Source organism: Neopsephotus bourkii, unplaced genomic scaffold (genome assembly GCF_033783945.1).
Source record: "Neopsephotus bourkii isolate Nb327-2 ecotype Australia unplaced genomic scaffold, CSIRO-AGI_Nbou_v1 NB_1376, whole genome shotgun sequence".
Lineage (NCBI taxonomy): Eukaryota > Metazoa > Chordata > Aves > Psittaciformes > Psittacidae > Neopsephotus > Neopsephotus bourkii.
Window position 1 is genome coordinate 3,839,663 of NW_026901855.1, and position 20,373 is coordinate 3,860,035.

The window sequence follows — 20,373 nt, forward strand, 5'->3', positions numbered from 1 at the left end:
AACTTTCAACAGGAGATTTTTTTCAGCTTGGTTACAGAGACTGTTGGGGGTGAACATCTGGAGTGGAAGATGTCCCTGTGGGTTTTGGGGTTCTTAGCTTTAATGGGTGTGAAGATTAACTGAAATTTGCTCTTGAAGTCTGTGAAATCAGTTGAATCAGTGTGGTGTGTCTGTGTGTCTTCCCCCTGATCTCCCCCCAGCAGGGATGCTTAAATCTTTTTTTTTGACCTTATTGCTATTACCTACCTAAGCAGCAAATATTCTGCTAAGCACCAATATAGCCTTCCTACTCTGCTCAGTCATGCCCTCGTGCCTCTAGGGTACTGTTACCTCAGACTTTATTTTAATTATCATGAAACAGCCTGCAGTTCTGTGGTTTAAAATCAACTAGTTGTGTGGTGAATGGCAGGTGTAGTTTGGTACAGTTGCAATCTTAATCCTTCCCACTAGTCAGAAAGAGCTATTGGGAATGGATATTTTAGGAGATATATTTTGAATGCCTCTAATTCTGCTGCCATGGACAAGCAGTGTGTGTCATAGTGAAGCTGTATAGGATTCTCTTGGGAGACATCTGACAGAGAGCCAACAGTGAGCTGTAGTCCAAGACAACAGACTGGCTCGGTGCTGCAGAGTAACTGTATACTTTTATTGACATGTATTTTTTAACAGGTGACTACTTCTAGCCTGTATTTGTGAGGTAATCGGAAGACCACAGCAGGCTGATGGGTTTTACTTGTCCATTCCTCTTTTCATTTAATTCTTTACAAAATCCTACCTTAGGGATTCTGTAAAACCAGTTTAAAGTGATGTACATGTTCCCTTTCCTATACATTGTGGACATAGCTTTACTTTTTGCAGCAGTACACATTGCACATGTATGAAAACCAGCCACTTTGAAAGCAGCTTTTCATTTCTCTAAAAGACCCGTGTTTGCAATGAAACAGCTAAACCTGTGTATTTCCTTATAAGGCTAACTTAAATATAAAGGTGTGTACTTTTTAGCTTTTTCTCCTTTATTTAGATCTTAATTAAATGTATAGAGGGATTTTCTCCTGTCAGATGCATGTCTGTTTAACTTCCCTTTATTTTTTACTTTTGAAAGAAGAAGTAATTTTTTTCTTCCAGAAAAGTGGAGAAATGTTGGTCTCTAAAGCCAGCTTAAGTAGTTGTATTTACTTGGCTGATCCTTAGTGCTAGGCAGTGCTGCATAAAAGCAGCCTGACTTTACACCTTTCCCTTTGTCCTGGTTTAACATGGTGCAAAATCACCCTACCTCTGAGTCTTTTAGGCATTTTAGACGATCACTGGTGAAAAATGGAGGTAAATGTACCTATTTTTTCCTCACGTGATTGACTGCCTTTTCTCTGAGCCCTAAAGAGAAATTCTGCCTTTGTGGGGTTTAGGGAAAACAGAAAGATTGCACATCTCCTGACAGACCAGTGCATAGACTGCAGGCCGTGATTCCTATTTAAAACACAGAGTGTCCGATATACAGATTCACTTGATTTGTATTTAAATGGGGAAGGTGAGTGCCCTGGTTTCCCATGTTGTATCACAGGAGGGAGGTATCATATGGCCAGGCATGGCAGTCCTGGGAGATGCAGACCATGTCAGCTCCACCACTGGTGCGGAGGAGCTTGGGTGACCTGCTGTGCTGTGGGAAGCTGTCTAGTGCTGGTGGAATGAGAGGGCCACTTGAGGTGGGTCAGGAGTTGGGGCAGATGAAGGCTTCTCCTCTCCCTGCCATTGCCCTGTCTTTCTCCCTGCCTCCTGAGTAAGCCTGCAGTTCTTTGGGGCTGAGCCATCAGGAGTAACAAAAGGAACTCTACTGTCTTTTATAGGTGCATCTTGCCTTGCTTAATTTGAAAGGGGACTATTAATGTCATAAAGGAAAATAGGTTGCTCTTACCTTTGCTTGTCTTTCAAGTGGGTCCAGCACTTTACAATCACTAATTAAACTTTACAGTATGGCTGCTGTGATCTTAACTATATTCCCTGGCAGAGCACTTTGCCTAAGGTCATGCAAACAGGTCATGAACCTTCCTCTTTTGACTCAGCGCATGTACCCTGGCTGCTAAGAGTATGAATCTTACTGCATAAGGAACGACCAAACAGCACAATATTGGCAGCTGATAACTAGGTACCATAGATAAAATGAGTTAAATTAATGTGTGATGAAGTTACACAGGGGAGAAGTTTGGCCTCGAATCTGGCAACTGGCAGGTTGCAGGAACCATCTGTTGCCTGTGGTACCAAGTAATAATTTCTGTAGTTACTTCTAAATCTCAGTTACTCAACACAATTTGGAAACAAAAGTTCTGCCAGGTTATTACGAGCACTTCAGGTATCTTTTAAGTGTTGATTAGAAAAGCTTTTCCCTCTGTTTCTCCCAGACTTATTTTTGTACTCATGACAGGTGTGGGGTGGGAGACTGGAGTGCTCGGTCTACCCAGCAATGAGTGCTCTCACTAGTGATTTTTTTTTTTCCAACCCATATGTTTTAGCTATACCCTAGGCAGAGTGTCTCCTTAGAGAGAGGAGTTTTACATGTTCCTTTGTTTGCCTTACTGGTGGACGGTACAAGTATCATTGTTGCTCCGTCAGAGGAAGTTTGTGGGGGTTAATTCAGAAACGGGGGCTAATCCTGCATCTTTTCTCATTGGCTTCCAGTGTGCTATCAGCTAGCAAAAGCCTTATGTGGAAGAAAGAGATGAAAACTGGTGCCAAAGAATAGCGAGAGCCATCACTGCGTTATCACCCATCTCTGGAGCTATGCATAACTCCCCAGCCAGATGCTAAGCTGAACTCAGGGCCTGGTATGAAGGGGAAAAAGTGGGGCTATTAGCAAGAATTGCTCATAATGTTTTTGTTAAAATAATGGCTTTTCAGACTGTGAAAACAATGTTAGCAGAAAGGATGTATTATTCAAAATGTTCAGATTCTTTTGTTGAAAGGGAGGGAAATATGTTTAAAATTGATTTGAAATGAAAAGTTATGCAATTGCTAGGAATGGAGCTATTTATATAGCAGTCTGTTTTCCCACTTTGCCTATTCTATGCTTCTTTCCCAGAAGAAATAAAAAGAAACAACAAATAATGACTGGAAGTTACTATAGCGAAAGCCAGGTAAATTAAAATGTTTCATTTCTAAATCCAGAAAATTCAATGAAAATGCTGCGATATAATAAATGTTTCTTTGTTTTCCCTAGGGCTTTCATAGCAAACAGTTGTTCTTTGTCAGCTGTATTGCTGACTGTACGGAGATTTGTATTTAGTATGGAAAAGCACAGAATATGTCCTGTGCAGGTGCTGTGGAGATATTCCCTGACCCACTATTGCACTCATACCCTGAGAGATTCTGTCCTGAGGAGCCACAGGAATTCATCTTCTCCTCACTCTCTCCTTTTCTTTTCTCTTCTTTTTTTTTTCTTTCCTATTTTTAAAATATGAGTTTGAATCCTGACTTGAGCAGGTTGAGTTGGGATTTTGAATTCGCAGCCCAGTCACTCAGAATGTCAATTGTCTTTCGGGGCACTGCACTGTGAGTCCCAAGGCTGGAAGCTCTTTAAAAGACCATTTGACTTTTAAAGGAGCACTCACAGGATAATATGTATCTTTTATCTCTTTATAAATCTACCAAGTGTGATTGATTTATCAATACATAGCAACTAATGCTTAAATAAAGGGACATGTCTTCACCAGTGGTGTTGAAATGCGCCATTAGAAACTTTGAAATAATTTCTAAAGGCATTAACTTCCATAATAGTGCTAGTTAGCTGTTCCCCCCTCCCTTGGCTCACATGAGGTACTAAGCTGGCTGACAGGCTTTGCTTAGATCTGTGGCCCTGGCACGCTGCTGTCTAGTTTGGGGTTTTCAGGAATCAGATTTAATACAGGGTTTGAATAGAAGAGTGCTGGTGCAATGTCTCCTGTCTGTTTCTCAGATGGTGATGGGTTATTTACTGCCATACTGTTTCCTAGTGTTTTTATCCAGCTTCATTTTAGAATGAATCAGGCAACTGTGCTATCCCCCCCACCTTCCTGCAGTGTTCTGGGTTCAATCCCAAGTGCTTCTGACAGCCCAGGATGCGCTCTCTGGACTTCCTGTTTTAGCTAAATTCTGCGGTTTTGTCACCCCATGTGTACAATGGTTCCTCTTATGCTTTGGTGCATGTACTATGTCCCTGCCTTTTTGACTGTGTTTTACTTACTGCAGTAAATGTCATTACCTCATCATTAGGTGGTCCATTGAAATAAACATCCTTTATACTTGAATTTTGTCAAAATCTTTTTGTTTTACACATATTAATGTTTCTGGGGTTTTTTTCTACATTTCACAGTAGCAGATCTCCTGAGGAAGAGGCATAACTAGAGAGAAGACTCATAGGGCAAAATAGTAAAGCACAGAAATGTAATCCAGGAAGATGTGCATGAACTAAAAGAAGAATAATAAAACCCCTGTCCTCTGTGTAGCTCCTCCCAGTCATTGGGCTCTTGGGCTCACAGGGGTCTTAAACCTAAATTTGTCTGATCAACACTCTTCCTTTCAAAAGAGATTCTACCATAAGAACTGTATTTCTGCTTTGAGGGTCCCTAGGACTTGGAGCCTAGGTAGCCTTTACCAGAGCTGTCTCAGTCCTTGGTTGTGAGGCCACTGCTGCAGCAGAGCGGCAGGTTTGTTATTCTAGCTTTGCCAGCAGGCTGTCTGGGTTAGGCGGAGTATTGCTTGGTACACGCTGACAGGTCACCATGTAATGCTGCAGGCACAGGCCAGGATGAAATGACTCGTTGGCAAGTACAATATGCCTAGCGTATTTCTTACCTGCCCCATAACTGCTGGTTAGTTAGAAACTGGTCGCTGTCATGCAAAGCTCCAAGCCCGTTTCTTGATAATCTGGAAAGTTTTCAATATCCTGAGCCATTTAAAGCATTATCCTTTTCCAGCCAAGAGACTGATTCTTAAAGACTTCTGCTAGCAGTCTATCTTGGCAAAGATTTCCACTTCCATTCCCCAGCATGCTAGAACTGAGAAACCTATCTATGCGTAACTTCTTGTCCATCCCCCCAATAACCCTTAGGTAGAAGTGCGGAGGGGAATAGGTTGGACTGAATTTTGGCAGGAATTTTGTATATCAGGCCATGAAAATAGAGAGCTGGAAGACTGCTGTGATTTCCCATGGCAGGGGATTCCCAGCCTACTGTTGTGTATGCACCCACAAAACATAACGTTTCTGGAGCTAGTGGTAAGGGAAGAATGCAGTTCAGAAAGCAGGCACCTAATCTTACAGTGGCTGTAGACTTTTAGAATGCTTATGAGGTTGCCAGTGTCTTTGCTCCCTCATGCTGGTCAGCATCAGTCACTGTGAGAGCTGTGTGAATGTGGATCCCTCACAGTTCAGTTCTGATGTTTAACTGGCCTCTCCAAAAGGCATTCCCATTTGGTCCATAAACAAAGCATCGGCTATCCAAGGAGCTTGGGAACTCAGATGAGCATTCCCTGCACTGTGGATGGCTTACCACACCTGTTTGCCATGTTTGGGTGTTCGTGTCTGCTTTGTGGGAGGCCGGGTAGAAATTTTTTGCATGAAATCATGTAGTTGCAATAAAACATGGTGAGTGCCACATGTTACATAATGGGAAAATCCACATTTCCAGATGTCCTTTATTTCCAGGTTTCCTTTATTTCTAAGTGGATGCTGCTTATCTTCCCATGAGCCAGCAGACTATAGGGAATGATCTGAACCAATTACTGGCCATACTAATGACAGGGAAGTCTGGCCAGGTGCAGTGTCCCCCTCTGTGCATGTTCTGTTTTTAGTAAAATAGTCAAACCGGTTGACTCCCCTCCACTGTTATATCACTGTCATGACAGTTAAAAACATGCAAACTTCTCTGACTTACCGGATATCAGGGTTGGGGGTGTAAAAATGTGTTGAACAAAGTGCAAATTGGCTGTGATCTGTGAAGAGAGGAATGAATTTAACCTTTGTTCTTATTCTAATCTTTCTGATAGTAATTTTATGTTTTTGTTCTTCCTTTTTATTTTTGTTTTATTGAGGAACTACTCTATGCCAGCTGGAATGTAGAGTCCTTTAGTGCTTGCTCAAGTACAGAAAATCACAATTATTAATGTGTACGTGTGCAGTGTCTCAGAGCTCTGTTCTTGGCTGTGCTCTGCCATATTCTGTCAAACAGGAGAGAAAGTGTTCTTGCTCATGAAGAACTTAAAAGATGCATATGACAGGATGAAGCAGATGGGTAGACAGACAGCTAGGAAAAGCAAGGTGTTACTGGTTAGTGTGCCAGTCATTAGTTTTATTTTGTTGTTGCTTTTTATGCTCTGCACCTTTTCCTAATGTAGCTGATAAAGTAGTGCAACAGTGACCTTGTTTCCTTTTCTTGCTTTAAAGTTGGTAGCACTCCATCCTGCAACTATGTCTCTCCTTTGAGGAGTGTCTAATACTGGCCTGTGCCTGCAGTATCAAATACGTTTTGAGGGAAAAGTAAACCCATTCCACACTGTTAATCTTAGAAGTAGCCTCATTCTCAGCCATTGATGACATGCCCAAACTTCACTTTTCAGTAACAATAAGCACATTTTTAAGAGACTTGATTTTTATTAAAAATTGAAATACGATGTATGTGTCAGATACAGGATCTGGAAGAAGTTTTGCCATTTATCAGTAATGCCAGCACTGTGAATACACAGAATTCCCCGCTAACATCCCGTGCCGTGATGTGTGCAGCTCCTGGTTTTGCATTTGATATATTAGGAACTGGTAAAATAAACTGCATTACAGATCTGTCCAGGCTTCTTGGTGGCAGAAAGAAGATGTGGGGGACAGAGGAAGACCAACTACAGAAGGAATAAAATAAATGATAATGATTCAGACCTCTCCAACTGTTGAACTTCAAAGTCTTTAGAAAAGCAGGTATTCTTTGTTCTCTTATAACAATGGTGGAATTGAGGGAAGTCCAGTGTTCCCAGCACAGCTGCTGTGGGAATTACAATAAATGCTGTTGAGTTTTGCAGAAATCGTTCTCCTGGTTAGTACCAGCTCAGAGATGGGGGAGTCTGGTTTCTCCTGCATGGCAGTACAGAGCAATAACTGCTCAGCTGCTGCCAACGCTTCCTTTTAGCTAGTCCTTGTTAGTAGAGAGTTTGTGGTAATGGGGGTAATTAACACACTGGGAGTCATTTCTGTGTCCTGGAAGGGAACAGAAAGCCATCAGAGCAGCCCCAGACATGATTGCTCTGCAGGGTTATTTTCTCTCTCTCTTTCTTTCTTTGCCATTGTGCTTGGTTTTGATTTTTCTGCTTTGTGTTAAGAAAGCTGGAGAGCTGAAATGGTCTGTAAATTGCACTCATGCTGAGCTTGGGCTAGGTAGGCTAGTTAAAGGTCACTCTTGTGGACTACATGTCCTCCCCTGGTGGGGTGGGGAGGGTGTTTAAGAAGGGAGTCACACTGTCACTTGTGGCTTCTTTAACCCTTCTTCTTCCAGTGTAGATTTGAAGAGCTCTGGTTCTGCATTAAGTTTGTTTAAATAGGCTCAGGAGGTGAGAACCTTGAAGAGTGATTTATGGTAAAAACTCTTCCAGCAGCCATATGGCTTCCCACCATAATAGCGCTGAAGTGTGAGGCTGTGCTGCCATGTTCCTGTGCTTGTTGTTGAACGGAGCACATTACTCGCTTTCTCATACTTCTGATGCTGCTGGTGGCATTTCAGCTGTGTCTTATGAGTCCATGTGAGCTCAGCTACCCGAAGCATGAGTACCTAGTTTGGGTATTAAAGTGTTTCTGGAGATGAGCTACGAGAGTAGACTTGTCATGAACAGTCATTCTTGCCCTTCCTGAGAAGTGGGGTGAGAAGTGGAGACAGGGGAAAAAGGGCAATGAGTTTAACCTGTGTGATTGCAAACCATGTGCCCAGGTACCAGGAAACATAGGAATCACGACTGACGATGTATGCATGTTTGTGTGTATATCCTAATCCACTACAGGGGACCAAAGACAAAGTAATTCTAGCTTTTTAGTCTAGCTTGTTTATTTTTCTTTTAAAAGGACCCCAGACCTCCTTTTCTTGCTTTTTGCTTTGATACAGGCTTTTTGCCGCTGCCCCCTAAGGGAGCTCTGTGCTGAATTCAGATAAGGAGGACTAAGCAACTCCACAGCCACTTTCAAGAATGGAAAAGCTAAGCCTGCAAGATGTATCAGTGGTGGAAAGAACCAGGGCACAGGAGAATACGTTTTCTCTTAGGGCTTGGGGTGTTGTCAATGGCACTTGTGGTTCTCACAGTGATGTTGGAGACTGGCATGAATACTGTATCTCTGCAAACCATCCAGAAGAGGTCAACAAGTGCTCTGTGTCATCTCCAATACACAGTTTTAAGATGCTTGCCTTCATGCCTATATGTGTCTCTACGTCCAAAAGAGAGCTGTAAATTGTTCCTTTTATTCTTCTGCTACTTTCACTGCAGCCAGTCATATAAGTTGCTACACCTCATGAACTTCTGCCAACTTCAGCAGGACCTGGGTGTGTTCAGCTTTTCACATGGCAAAGCCCCCACTTCCAATTTCACTTCCAGCCTCTTCAGTAGGGAGAGCCCATCTTGCCTTATCCCTGACCACTTTACGGGGAGCAGTGTAGTGCCACCAAACTCTCTGTGGTAATAGAATCGTGGAATAGCTGTCCACTTCTGTCTTCAGCCTTGTTCTTTCAGCACAGCCCCACTGGCACCACCCCAGAGTCCTCTCCATCCCAGCAAGGAGGTGATGCCAGCCTCCAGATTTATAGCTGAGATGCAAATACCACTAGAGGAATTAAAACCTAAATTAATCCATGTGGATTAAACTAGTGTCTTCAATTTAAAGCTGTGTCACCTCTCAGTTCTCTGTAAACATCTCCATGCATCCTTGCTGGGGAGGCTGGGTGATGGGAGACTTTTTGTGTTCCTTTTTTTCTGCAGTGACAGTAGCAATTTGAAGTGTTCACATCTGCTTTTTTTTTCATCAGAAAGGTTTTTTTGTTATTTCCACACTTGGCCACAATTCATCTGGGGATAGACCAGGCAGAAAGATTTCTACTTAAGAGATAGAAGTCTCTGTGGAAACCCACACTGAAGTCATGAGCCAAGAGGAGTCCACTGCTCACTGAAGAACTGGATGAGTGAAGACTGAATAAATATTAATTCCCCATTTCTCTGCCACTGGCAAGTGTGGCTTTTCTTATCAGTTATTGATAGTGAATCTCACTGGGTCATTTTGAGCAGCATATGTCATAAACCTCTAGTGATCTGTTTGCTGTGCTTTGGCCTAACTGTGGGAATACACACCGGTGCAGAGCCAAATTAGGGTCCTGCTTACCCCTACCTAAAACTCCTCTGCTTCATTAGGGCCTGGGGAATAAAGCAAACCGTTGGATTTTGCTTTTTTGACAGTGAAGGCAGGGACAAAAGTGAATTCACAGGGGGTACAAATATATGTATCTTATGTGACCAATGCATGTTTTTCCCTTTACGTGAAGTATGGCACAATGGATAGTTTTGGTTGTGAAGGGGGTGACAAACTGGGGGCACTACAAACCTCTCCCATCAGAGTGTCAGTGGGATTTTGTCCAGCATCCTTAAGTGGAGTACCAGCACTTAAACAGGTTTGCACTGGGCTGTAGTGGCAGGGGTTTGGAAGGGAAGCCAGCCTGTCCTTGGCTTCATCTAACTCTGCTATTCTTTCTGCACTAGGAATTGCTGAAAATTACACTTTCAAATACAAAAAAAAGCCCATCCGCAAGCAATTAGCAACTAGAGAGGGAAGTAGTGGAGGAGGGAGGGCAGGGAGTCACAAAGCCATGGCCTGCAGCCTTTCTGTGGGGTTGGGTAAAGAAGCTGTGGATCAGCACTGTGCCCAGCTTCTCACCCTCTTTCCTAAGCAGGTGTGTTGCAAGACATTTGCAAAGATATTAGCCCTGCATACAGAGTGTGCCAGTCAGTAATTATGGAAATTAGTTGGCAATTAGATAATGTCACTCATTCTCCATGTGCAGCTGACAAGCAGTTGAGAGCCACTCCAAAGCGAGGGCGAGACCCTCTCTGTGGGCTGCTGAGCAGATGGCTCTGACCTGGCTTTAATGGGCTGCTCTCAAGTTAGAGAAGGTGTGTGGTTCTTAAGAGGCGCTTGCCCACAGTACTGCAGCAGGGCTGCCTCCCTTCGCAGGGTTGGGAAGTTGTGCAGCTCTGTCAGCCCTATGAGTGGGACTTTGAATGGTGCAGGTGGGTGTGTTTCCTACAGTGGGTTTTGTGTGTGTGAGATGCTGAGCCGTCTGTTCAGTGTGCAGGTTCCTCGCTGGCTCAGCTCTCCTGCAGCAAGGAGGGTGGTACAGGCTGCGAGAGGTGCAGCGGAGATAACTCACTGGCGCTCTTATTCCTTCAGGGTAGCAAACATTTAAAATTCTCTGCAAAGATCTTGCCTAGGGGTTTATTGAAGGGCTGGTGGCAGCAGACTGGCTGTCTTGTTTTGTGCTGCTAAATCACATTAAGCCAAAAATATAACATAGAAAATGTTTGTTATCTTGTTTTTCCATGTGAGCAATAGGTGGAATCGAAACAGAGCTTTTGGAACAGAATTAGAACAGAGAATTGGAACAGAATTCCAATTCATCAATGACTAGGAGAGGTGGTATCCATCACAAAATCTTTTTTTGTTGGATGCAGTTGTGTTGTGACATAGTTTGAGATTTCTGAGGGATGAAATATATAAGAAAATACTATGGCATTCTATAGTTATTGTCCCAAACTGTAATGTATTGCTATGGCAGCAGTGTGCTGTATGAGACTGCTAGGGTAGTAGTTATGCTAAAAATAAAATGATAAGAGCAGAAAATTATTCATTCTCAGTGTGTTTTGGATTGTTGTGGGAAATAGGTGAGGCAGAGATTTGTTGTGTCAGGATTTACTTTCTTAAGGTTAGGATTCAGATCCTGGCCACTGCTGAAAAGGACACTGGGTCTTCTGAGTGAGGTGTGCTCTCACAGGCTGAACTGCACGAGAGACCTGGAAGTGCTGTGGGTTAGCCCTGACAGATGCTGACAGAGCTCTGGAGGAGCCTCAGATGGCTCCAGCCTGCTAGCAGCTGGGTGCAGGCAGCCTTCCCATAACCTGAGCTGTGGCATCTAAAAGGCAATGAAGCACCCAGAAGTGACACCTTTATTTAATGTTTTTTTTTTTTGTGTCACCTTCCTCTTCTGAAACAGAATAGGCACTGTCTTCTTTCAAAACAGATAGAAAGGGATTTTCTTGGCTTATTTCAATCAAAACAGATAGGGTGGGATTGTCTTGGTTTCCCTCAGTCAACAATGTGATTCCTGTTTAACCATTTCTGCTGGTTTCCCCTGTTAACTGTGGCCTTTGTTCTCTCCTAATGAACACGTAGTGATGTTACAGAAATCTGTACTACAGAGGTAGCCTGCTCCGTTTACTGTGCCTTTGAAACATCCCAAGGATTGAAGCAACCAATGGAGACTGGGATTTCTTTGTGTTTGTAAAAAATGGGTTTCAGCAGCCTGGGATTGGAAGAAATTGATTAGCTTTTCAGACAGGTGATTGGGCTGGACATGGACATAGGCATCTCTGTGTTCATCTATAGTGTTCACACTTGCTGCTGTGATTTAAATATCTCACTGGTTTTCAAAGTTAGTCTTCTAAAATAGGGAGAGAAGAGTAGTAAAGCTGAGGGTTACTTCTGATGCATCTGGTATACCCATCCTGCTCAGGAGAATTGAAAAATGGGGTGAAAGCTCCTCTGCACTGGGGTCTCTGTGGGTGGTTGTGCCAAGCTGGGCTTACTTTTCTCCCAAGCTCAGGCTGAGCGCAGAGCTGATAAGCAGTGAGTTTTGCTACAGTGATGGTAAATGTTCCAGGGAACTGTGAGCTGCTTGGAGCACATCACTGGCTAATTTACACACATTATTATATTCCTATTCCCAGCTCATCAGTAATTCCAGGCTCGGGTCATCACTTTCTCTCTTACCTCCCTCTCACTCTATTCTCCTTCTCCATAAATCACGACTATTTTAGTGGAGCCACTAGGGAGCACAGAGGAGAAAGGTAAATGGACAAGAGCCACATAATTTTTTTTCCCATTTGTTTTTTCAGAGCCCCCCCAAACCTTATGAACTGAGCCAACACTGTGATTATGGGAAGGACAAATGATTTGAGCATTTGAATCTGTGTATTTTTTCATTTTACACCTCTCCTAACACCTCCTTTTTCCTCCTTCCGTTCTCCTGAGCCAAGCTGTTAATAATTAGAAGGAATTATCTTCCCTTTGGTTTTGACTTGATTTTATTTGTGTTTATAGCAGTTTAGCTAACACGCTCCACTCAGGCAGCTGCAGGGAACAGGCCTGGCTTCCATTGGGTACTGAAAGCTCACATTTCTCTCCAACTTGCAGGTTTTCTTTTAATTGATCCCTTTTGTTTTCTAAGTGACTTATTTTTCATGCTGGCTAAATTTGCCAGACTGACAGCTCTGAAGACTTATGGCTTCTGCAGATCCTTGGGGCAGGTGAGGCTGTGACTGTGTGAGCTCTCCCCTCTGCTCCCTAGTGATTGTCCTCCAGCTCATACTCTGCCCTTATCAAACAGAAAGTTTCCTATGCTGTCCATTTCTGAAGTGTCTGGGGGCCTCCTCCTTCATAGCAAGGTGAGTGGTGGGATTGAAAGGCATCTGCTGGGAGCAGCAGTAAATCCAGCAACTCTTATTGTCCACAGGACAAAACACATTTCCCAAGGAAATACAAAAAAATAAATCGCAATGTTTGTGATCCAGTTTGTGAAATCTCTGTTCATGCTGACTTCTTGGAGGTTGAAGGCCTTGATTCTCATCAGCTCCTTTCCTGCTTTGTGGCTGTGCCGTTAGCCATTCCTGGAGCTGTTCTCTGTGAACAAGCACCTGTGTTAATAGAAAACTTACTTTCTTTTTAAGCAGGATTTTCAGAGAATGAGCCTAGCTTTGTGCTGTCTTTACTTGTCATCCAAAAATATCCTCCTACCCTCGGCATACAGTCACCCACATGCAAATAGGCAGAAGTGAATTAAATCCCAGTGTTAACAGGTCTAACTCTTGCTCACTGAAGGTAGTTGGAATTGCTTGCTGTTAGCTAGGGGTGAATTTGGCCTTTCTGCCAAACCACTAGACCAGGGTAAGTGGTTAAGTGCTTAGACAGCTCTTATCATCTAAGCTACAACTTTCCTATCATCTAAGCCGCAGGTTGCCATATATCATTTGCATAGCACATGTTTCCAGGTTGCAAAGGTCCCTGTTAGAGTCTATGGAGTGTGCAAGACATGTAAAATAAAAGCATCTATTTCATGGCAGGCTGATCTCAGGGTTGTCTTCTTTAAAGCTTGCTTGGTAGCCTGGTGAAAACAGTGGAATGGGAAGTTTGGGTAAGGTCTTCTTATGCCCTGTATCAGCTTCTAAACTCTGAGGAACTCTGGTCTTTGCCCTAAGCATTTTCTGTGGGAGGTAATTGCTGCTGGGGAAGCTTCAGTAAAATCAACGAAATAGCATCTATGAAAGGTTTTAAATAATTTGATGTATTTTTGCGTTCTGAATGTTGTGGTGTGTGCAGATCAGTTTGGGAATTCTCTATTTGGTCCTCATAGTTTTGATGACATAGACCTTGCTGCTTTGGAGGACTATATAGCCAACTGCAGGCAGGAAGAAGTGGCCAGGGTATCAAGAAATGGAAATGAGTTACTGGGCAAGATGTTAATAAGATTCCTAGTAAAGGTATGATGAGTAGTAAGACTTAACTTTTTCCTTTATTTTCTCCTCTTGATCCCACAGGTCCTTCAAGCTCCGTGAGTGCCAAGCAGTGAATTGGTGGTTGAGTAGCTACCAATGCATCATGAAGATTGACTTTATTTTTGGCCTCTTGAGGATCACGTCCTTTATGAATTCACTCTCTCCTCCATCTCACTGCCACCTCCATCAATATTGTCAACAGTTCTAGGAAACCAGAATTTGAGGCTTGGTCTTCAGCTCTGCCTTTCCTTCCTCCCTGAAGCAGCCAGTGTCACCTTTGTATTCCACCAAAACCAATCACTGCGGGTTATTTTGCCCTTCACAAAAGTATGCTGGCTGGAGAAGTCACTTCATATATCCTGTACTTCTGAGATAAAAGCCTCTGTATCCTAAAGGATAATTGAGATCCTTCCCTGGTGAGGAGACATTTCCTCTTGGTCACCTGCAGTTGTTATCTCACTTTTCACTTACCCTTCCTCTCGCTGTCACTGTTCGTGCTTTCCTCCTCTTCCCATTGGGTTTAGCATTTGGTGTTGACTGTTAGGGTTCTCCTCCCAGTAGTGGGTCTTCTTTTTTCTCCTAGAGAAGAGCACATTACTGAAACAATGGGCTTCACTCTGCACTCTGCCTGCTTCACCTTGAAGGTGAGTTTGCTGCTGGGCTCCTTGCTGGGTCTCTGTTTGGGTCTGGAGTTCATGGGCATCCCCAACCAGTGGGCCCGCTACCTCCGCTGGGATGCGAGCACTAGGAGTGAACTGAGCTTCCAGTTCAAGACCAATGTCTCTGCTGGGCTGCTCCTCTACTTTGATGATGGTGGTGTCTGTGACTTCCTCTGTCTGTCCCTTGTTGATGGGCGCATCCAGCTCCAGTTCAGTGTGGACTGTGCGGAGACTACAGTTATCACAGACAAACAGGTCAATGACAGCAACTGGCACTTCCTGATGGTCAGCCGCAATCACCTGCGGACGGTGTTAGTGCTGGATGGTGAAGCCAAGCCCGGTGAAGTGCGTCCACAACGCCAGTATATGAATATCGTCAGTGACCTCTTTGTTGGTGGAGTCCCCCTGGACATCCGTCCTGCTGCCTTGACCCTTGATGGTGTTCTGGGTCAGCCTCCGTTTCAAGGATTTATCCTGGATCTGAAATACGGCAACTCTGAGCCACACCTCCTGGGCAGTCAAGGGGTCCGGCTGGAAATGGAAGGGCTTTGCACAGAAAACCCCTGTGAAAACGGTGGCACTTGCTTCCTTCTGGATGGTGAGCCACACTGTGACTGCTCAGCCACTGGGTATACTGGCAAGCTGTGTTCTGAAGGTAAGAGAAGACTTCCCTGCTTCCCATTGATCTTTACTTAATCCAAAGAGTTAATTTGTCACTTAGCAGGGCTATGACTGAGCTCTTATCTCTGTTGGTGGGTATCAGAAGAATTAAAGTTCCACTGTTCTTTTTCCAGCTGAAGGTAATGAAACGGGAATGGAGGAGAGCACAAGCAATTGCAAAAAGTGCCTTTCTGAAAGAATGCTGCAATTTTAGCATGGGCAGGTTTTCATCAGCCACTTAATAAGGGTAAAGAACATAAATTGATATAGAAGTACCCTAGGTTGGTGTTGATAAAGGCAGCACTAAGAAGTTATCTTAGCTGTCTGGGTGAATTCCACTACCCTGTGTTCCTGAAAACTGAGTGATGTGTTTGTAAACAGGATCCATGTATATATGGCTAACATGATTGACAGGACATTGCAAAAATTACTTGCATACTAATCACTGAGTAGAACCTTGATTGTTTTAGCATCCCCGATTAAATTGCTTTGGGACCTGCTGAATGGTCTTATTTTGTATTGCAAAGGGAAAAGTGATTTGAGTGTTTCTACATTGGTTCATACTTTCTTTCAAAATTTAAGTCCAGAAGTTTTAAACTGTACAAACCACATGATTAAAAGTATTTCAGGGTTTTTTCCTTGGTCTTTAGCAGTGTAATGGTAATTAACTCTGCGTGTGCAAGAGACTTAAGTCAACTGATAAACCCAGTGTGAATTTGAGAATCTCATAATAGCATTTTTTCTGCCATTTACATTTAAACACAATGGTATGAGCTTAAGCCAAAGAAGAAACCTGGGCAAAAAGTGTCCAATTTCAAGGAAAAAAAACCCAACCCTGAAACTTTGTCAAAATGGAAATACTTGCAATAATATCTTATCACACCTAGCATTTGCTTATGTCTTTTGGCAATGAAAATAAATTAACTAGAATTTAGTATGTAAAATGTGAAAAGTGTGGAAAATAAAGTGCCTATACTTTAAAGCCCTACAGAAATACTATGCAAATACTGCACTATGTCTGCAGTATAGATGGAGAAGCAAACATGTTTTTATAGGAATGGAAGATCTGGAAAATAAACATGACATCCATATGTGCATTCATTTTAAGGTGCTTCTAATGGTAACAGAAAATTTGGCTTTATATCCAAATATTACAGTAACAGTACATGGCCATTAGGAGGTGTGAGTCTGTGAAGTGCTGAACACCAGCATTCTTCCTGGCTATTTGCTCCACACCAACCAGGTCCAAATCTGTCATGAGCCAGAACTATTTTCTGTGCTTGAACCATGAGTTATGTGGAGCTGGAGACATTGCTGGGTGTGACCAGGCACTTCAGTAGCTGGGCCACCCATCCCGATACTTATACGCTTACAGAACGAACACATGTCATCTCTAAATGACAATTTTGGATGATGGAAGATTGCAAGAGCTACACAGGCATGTGGACCTTGAAACGTAAGGATATAAGCCTATTTCTACTGCTGGGTTAATGGATACGGACTCTGCAGGGAGCTGCTCAAGACATCAACAGCATATGGTAGTCAGTGAATGTCTTTAGAAAATACTGTGAATGAGCGAGGCTTCCATGTGTCTTTGGGGCAATTGTGACAGCTCTAACCAGGGCTGGGGTGGTGAAATTTCAGCATTTCCTGGGTGGGTGGAGCAACATTAAATTAATATTCTAATAAATCCAGGGATATTTCATTTGCAGACATGAATCAAGCAGTGCTATTGTTACTTTTTGAAGCCACGCGTCACCGCTGCTGTTTGTTTCCTATAGTGATTCATCAGTTTCCAGCCCAGCCTTCTGTTAAGGGTGAGCAAGGAAGTTTGTCACGATGTACCTTCTTTAGTAAACGCTTTTGACTCACTGTTAGCTGAGGTCTCTTCACTAACACAGAAGATGCTGTTCAGAGAACTTTTCCAGTGGAACAAATGTAAAGATTTCTACAGGCATTACCTTGCCTGGGTCTTCAGTTTTCTCTTGTATTATTCATGATGTATGTTTGGTTTATGTTAGAATTTTATAATCAGCTTTGTTTTCTGCCTCCTTCATGCTGCAGCAACGGTGATTTCTGTGTGTTAAATGCTGCCACCCAGAAATGTTACAATGTCTATGCAGATTGTGAAAAGAAGGGGAAAAACAGAAAAGCTGTTTAATGTGGAAACAAGCAGACAAAGAAAAGTGGCAAGGAAACAAAATGAGAACCAAATGAAGTATAGCTACCTTTTTATCTGACTTTGAGAAATCTGGCAAACTCCAAAGAAGCTCTCTTTCAATTCTGTGGGTGTGGCAGAAACCTCCGCTGGTGAACAGTAGAATGTGATAGAACATCAGAACTGGGTGCAGGCTCTTCCTGCCTGTGTCTTGACTGGCCATTAACCAGTTTGTATTTTCTTTGTTTGCTTTTTCTAAGAGGTTGAGATGTTTGTTGTCAGAACTATTCCCTTTTGTTTTTTGTCCTGCCTCTGGATATTTGAAGAAGTAGTATGGTTATTTTATTCCCAGTCTCATTTTTGAAAAAGATGTCCTCTTTCAACTGGATATCAACAGCTGCCTTTTGCAGGGGATCCTTAAGTCCATTACAGTATTTACTGGTCTGTAGGCCATGTGTGTATTTTGATTTCATCAGTGGAGTTGGCCCTTTTACTGGGAACTGATGGGTTTCAATCAATAACAACTTCTGTTGGAACAGCTAAATGCAATATATACCTTTTTAATAGAGTTCTCTTGACAGTGTTCAGGCCATTGCTTGCCTATTGACTGATACCTATGTCTGCAGATGGTATAGCCACAGCAAACTCATTTAGCCAAACAAACAAATAAATAGAGAGTGGAAGCTGCAGATTCTGTACTATGATGGAATGAAGCCCCATTTACAGTATTAGGGGTTACTGTAATGCAAAGTGCAGTTCCAGTTATGGTGAACCTCACCAGAGAACAACCATTCCATACTGAGACAGTATGGTAAATCCTGTCCAGAATATGCCCCTGATGTGCAGAAAGATTTTTGGCACTTAAGGTGCACCCAGAGTTATCAGTATTGTGTATGTCATATTGTGTATGTCACACTCCCAGATAGAGTAGCTGAGCAGGTCATTGCTGGTCATTGGGAAGTACAATTTCTATTTCTGAGTATATACAGTGGGAAAGCAAATGTGTGCTCACTTTGGAAGGTTTGGCTGTTTTAAATAAAATGTGATACTATTTTTATTGCAGCTGGAGTAAACTGGTTCATTGAATCTGACAGCTCTGTAGGGTACAAAGGATGGCTGATTTGAGTAGCAATTAATTTGCGTGTTTCTGGCTAATGGTGGTATTAGACATGAAAGTTGAAGTCAGAGACACCTTCCCCTATAATAAACCTCATCAGACTCAGTGGAATCAGGCTGCTGCCAAGAGAACGAGGTTCCTGGAGTAAACTAGCAGCATGGATAGAGTCATGTTGTTGGAAAAAAAACCCAAACAAACAAAACCTTCCCCATGCAAATTCTGAAAACTGTGCTGCTCTGTGAGCCCGATGAACATGTTCATATCTGCTCATTCAGGATCATGCTGTCATCCTTTGTCTGCAGGAAATTCTCTCTTCCTCTGAAATCAGGGTGTAGAGAGTGAGTTCACTAATGTGGACAGCGTGATGCAACATTGAATGTACAGTGTTTTTGGCCCAAGACCTCACTCACTCCTCTCCCTCGACCCTTTCTGGACTTTGTGAGGAGAGGTGAACAGAAGATATGCTTAGAAATGACATTAACTCTGCTTGTAGTTGCAGAACCAAGACGCTGATGTGATCACCAACTTCACAAGGCACCATGCTGAAGCCTTTGTGTTGCCTGCAGGGGCTGTTTCTAAACGAAGCCTGAATAGGGGCTTGATTGCACCTCTTCCCTTGATTACAGAGCAAGATTTCCTGGGGATGCTGCCTGCTGAATGACAGAGGAGCCCGTTGCTCTGTAATTATCACACTCTAACTGCAGCGGGAACAGTTTTTTCTATCGCCCCTCAGCTTCCTTTAAAGCGGCAAGTTACTGCAGGATTTATCTTCCACTGGCCCCTTTGGAGCAGCCCAGTTCTGGCTTCATTTAAAGGAACTGCTTAGCCTTGCTTGCAGTCCCGGTACATCCCTGCCAGCCACCCCAAACTTTGTAATACGAAGGCTAATTTGTCACTTTGCCATGAACCTGATGGGTGTGCTTAATTTGCATATGCATTTGCATACATTTTGTAATCAGAAACAAATGAGCATGACCATAATATTTGCTTCCACTTGCACATTCCTTGATAGATGAATATAAATTGGTTGTTGAGTTCACCAGCAATAAACAGCTGCAGACCCTCCATTTGGTCCTGTGCTCTCCTGCTCTAGAGAACATCAGGCAGTTCTGTGAAATACTTTTGGGGTTCCAGGTCTTCACCCGCCAGTGGAAAACAGTACAATCAGTGGTCTCCAAGGGCTTTGGAGTAAGTATTGCAAGGGGAGAATCTGTTGTTTCATGACACTTACTATTCCCCAGCACAGGCCATTGGGCAAAAAGCTGGTAAGAACTCTGCTGATGACAGTTTTACAGCAATTTATTTTTCCCCATCCCTTTCTTCTGCTTATTCTTCTCAACTTAAGTCCCTTTGGCTTTGTTTAAAATAGTAATTTTTTTCCAGTGTGGTTGTTAATTTTTTGATGCATTACCAAATAAGCACCAGAGAATGATGATGTGTTAGTTACTAATTGATGTTTATAAAGTGCTCTGAAATTCCAAAGAGCAGTTTTAAGTACGATTTGTTATTCTTAATAAATATTGAAACTGAGTAGGAGGCACAGAATTTCAATTTAGATTCTACATAGTCCTTCTCAGAAATGGCCTACGACCTATCTCCACTCACTAAGTGTGGACTGCCTGCAGCTCCAGACTTAGCTGGATATGTTTTATAGCCTCCCCTGCTTTTAATGCAAGGAAGCCACAGAGAGATTACAGGCCTCTGTGTGGAGTATGCCATTGATTCAAACAGTCTTGCTGCAATATATGCTGACAGCTATATTCTTCTTGTTTCACTCTTCTGTATTATAGATGACCATGAGGCTACAATCCTTTTCTGCTTGATTGCAGATCAGCTTCAGACCTCAGGCAACAAACACATTATAGCCCTCAGTTAGGCAAAGCTTGGACATCTCTGCTGAAATGAAGCAAACTGTGTTTGGGTACAAAGGAGGTCATTATTTGGTGTGAGGTGGGACTTGTGAAGAGTAAGAACAA

The 20,373-nt window shown here is 42.9% G+C and overlaps 1 protein-coding gene and 1 long non-coding RNA gene across 27 annotated transcripts in view; both read left to right on the forward strand.

Annotated features, from left to right (window-relative positions):
- The window catches only part of NRXN3 (neurexin 3), a 1,029,877-nt gene that overhangs the window by 35,895 nt on the left and 973,609 nt on the right, over positions 1 to 20,373 (forward strand). For all 26 annotated transcript variants that reach the window (XR_009727556.1, XR_009727557.1, XM_061367479.1 and 23 more), the window contains exon 2: positions 13,846 to 15,117. Coding sequence is in view for 24 of the 26 variants with exons in the window: in XM_061367479.1 (XP_061223463.1) it covers positions 14,409 to 15,117 (709 nt within the window). In the remaining 2 variants the exon portion in view is untranslated. The remainder of the gene's footprint in view (positions 1 to 13,845; positions 15,118 to 20,373) is intronic.
- LOC133219786 (uncharacterized) lies at positions 1,398 to 3,126 on the forward strand. Its single transcript, XR_009727527.1, has 3 exons — positions 1,398 to 1,525; positions 2,671 to 2,816; positions 3,071 to 3,126. It is a non-coding gene; the product is annotated as an uncharacterized LOC133219786 (long non-coding RNA).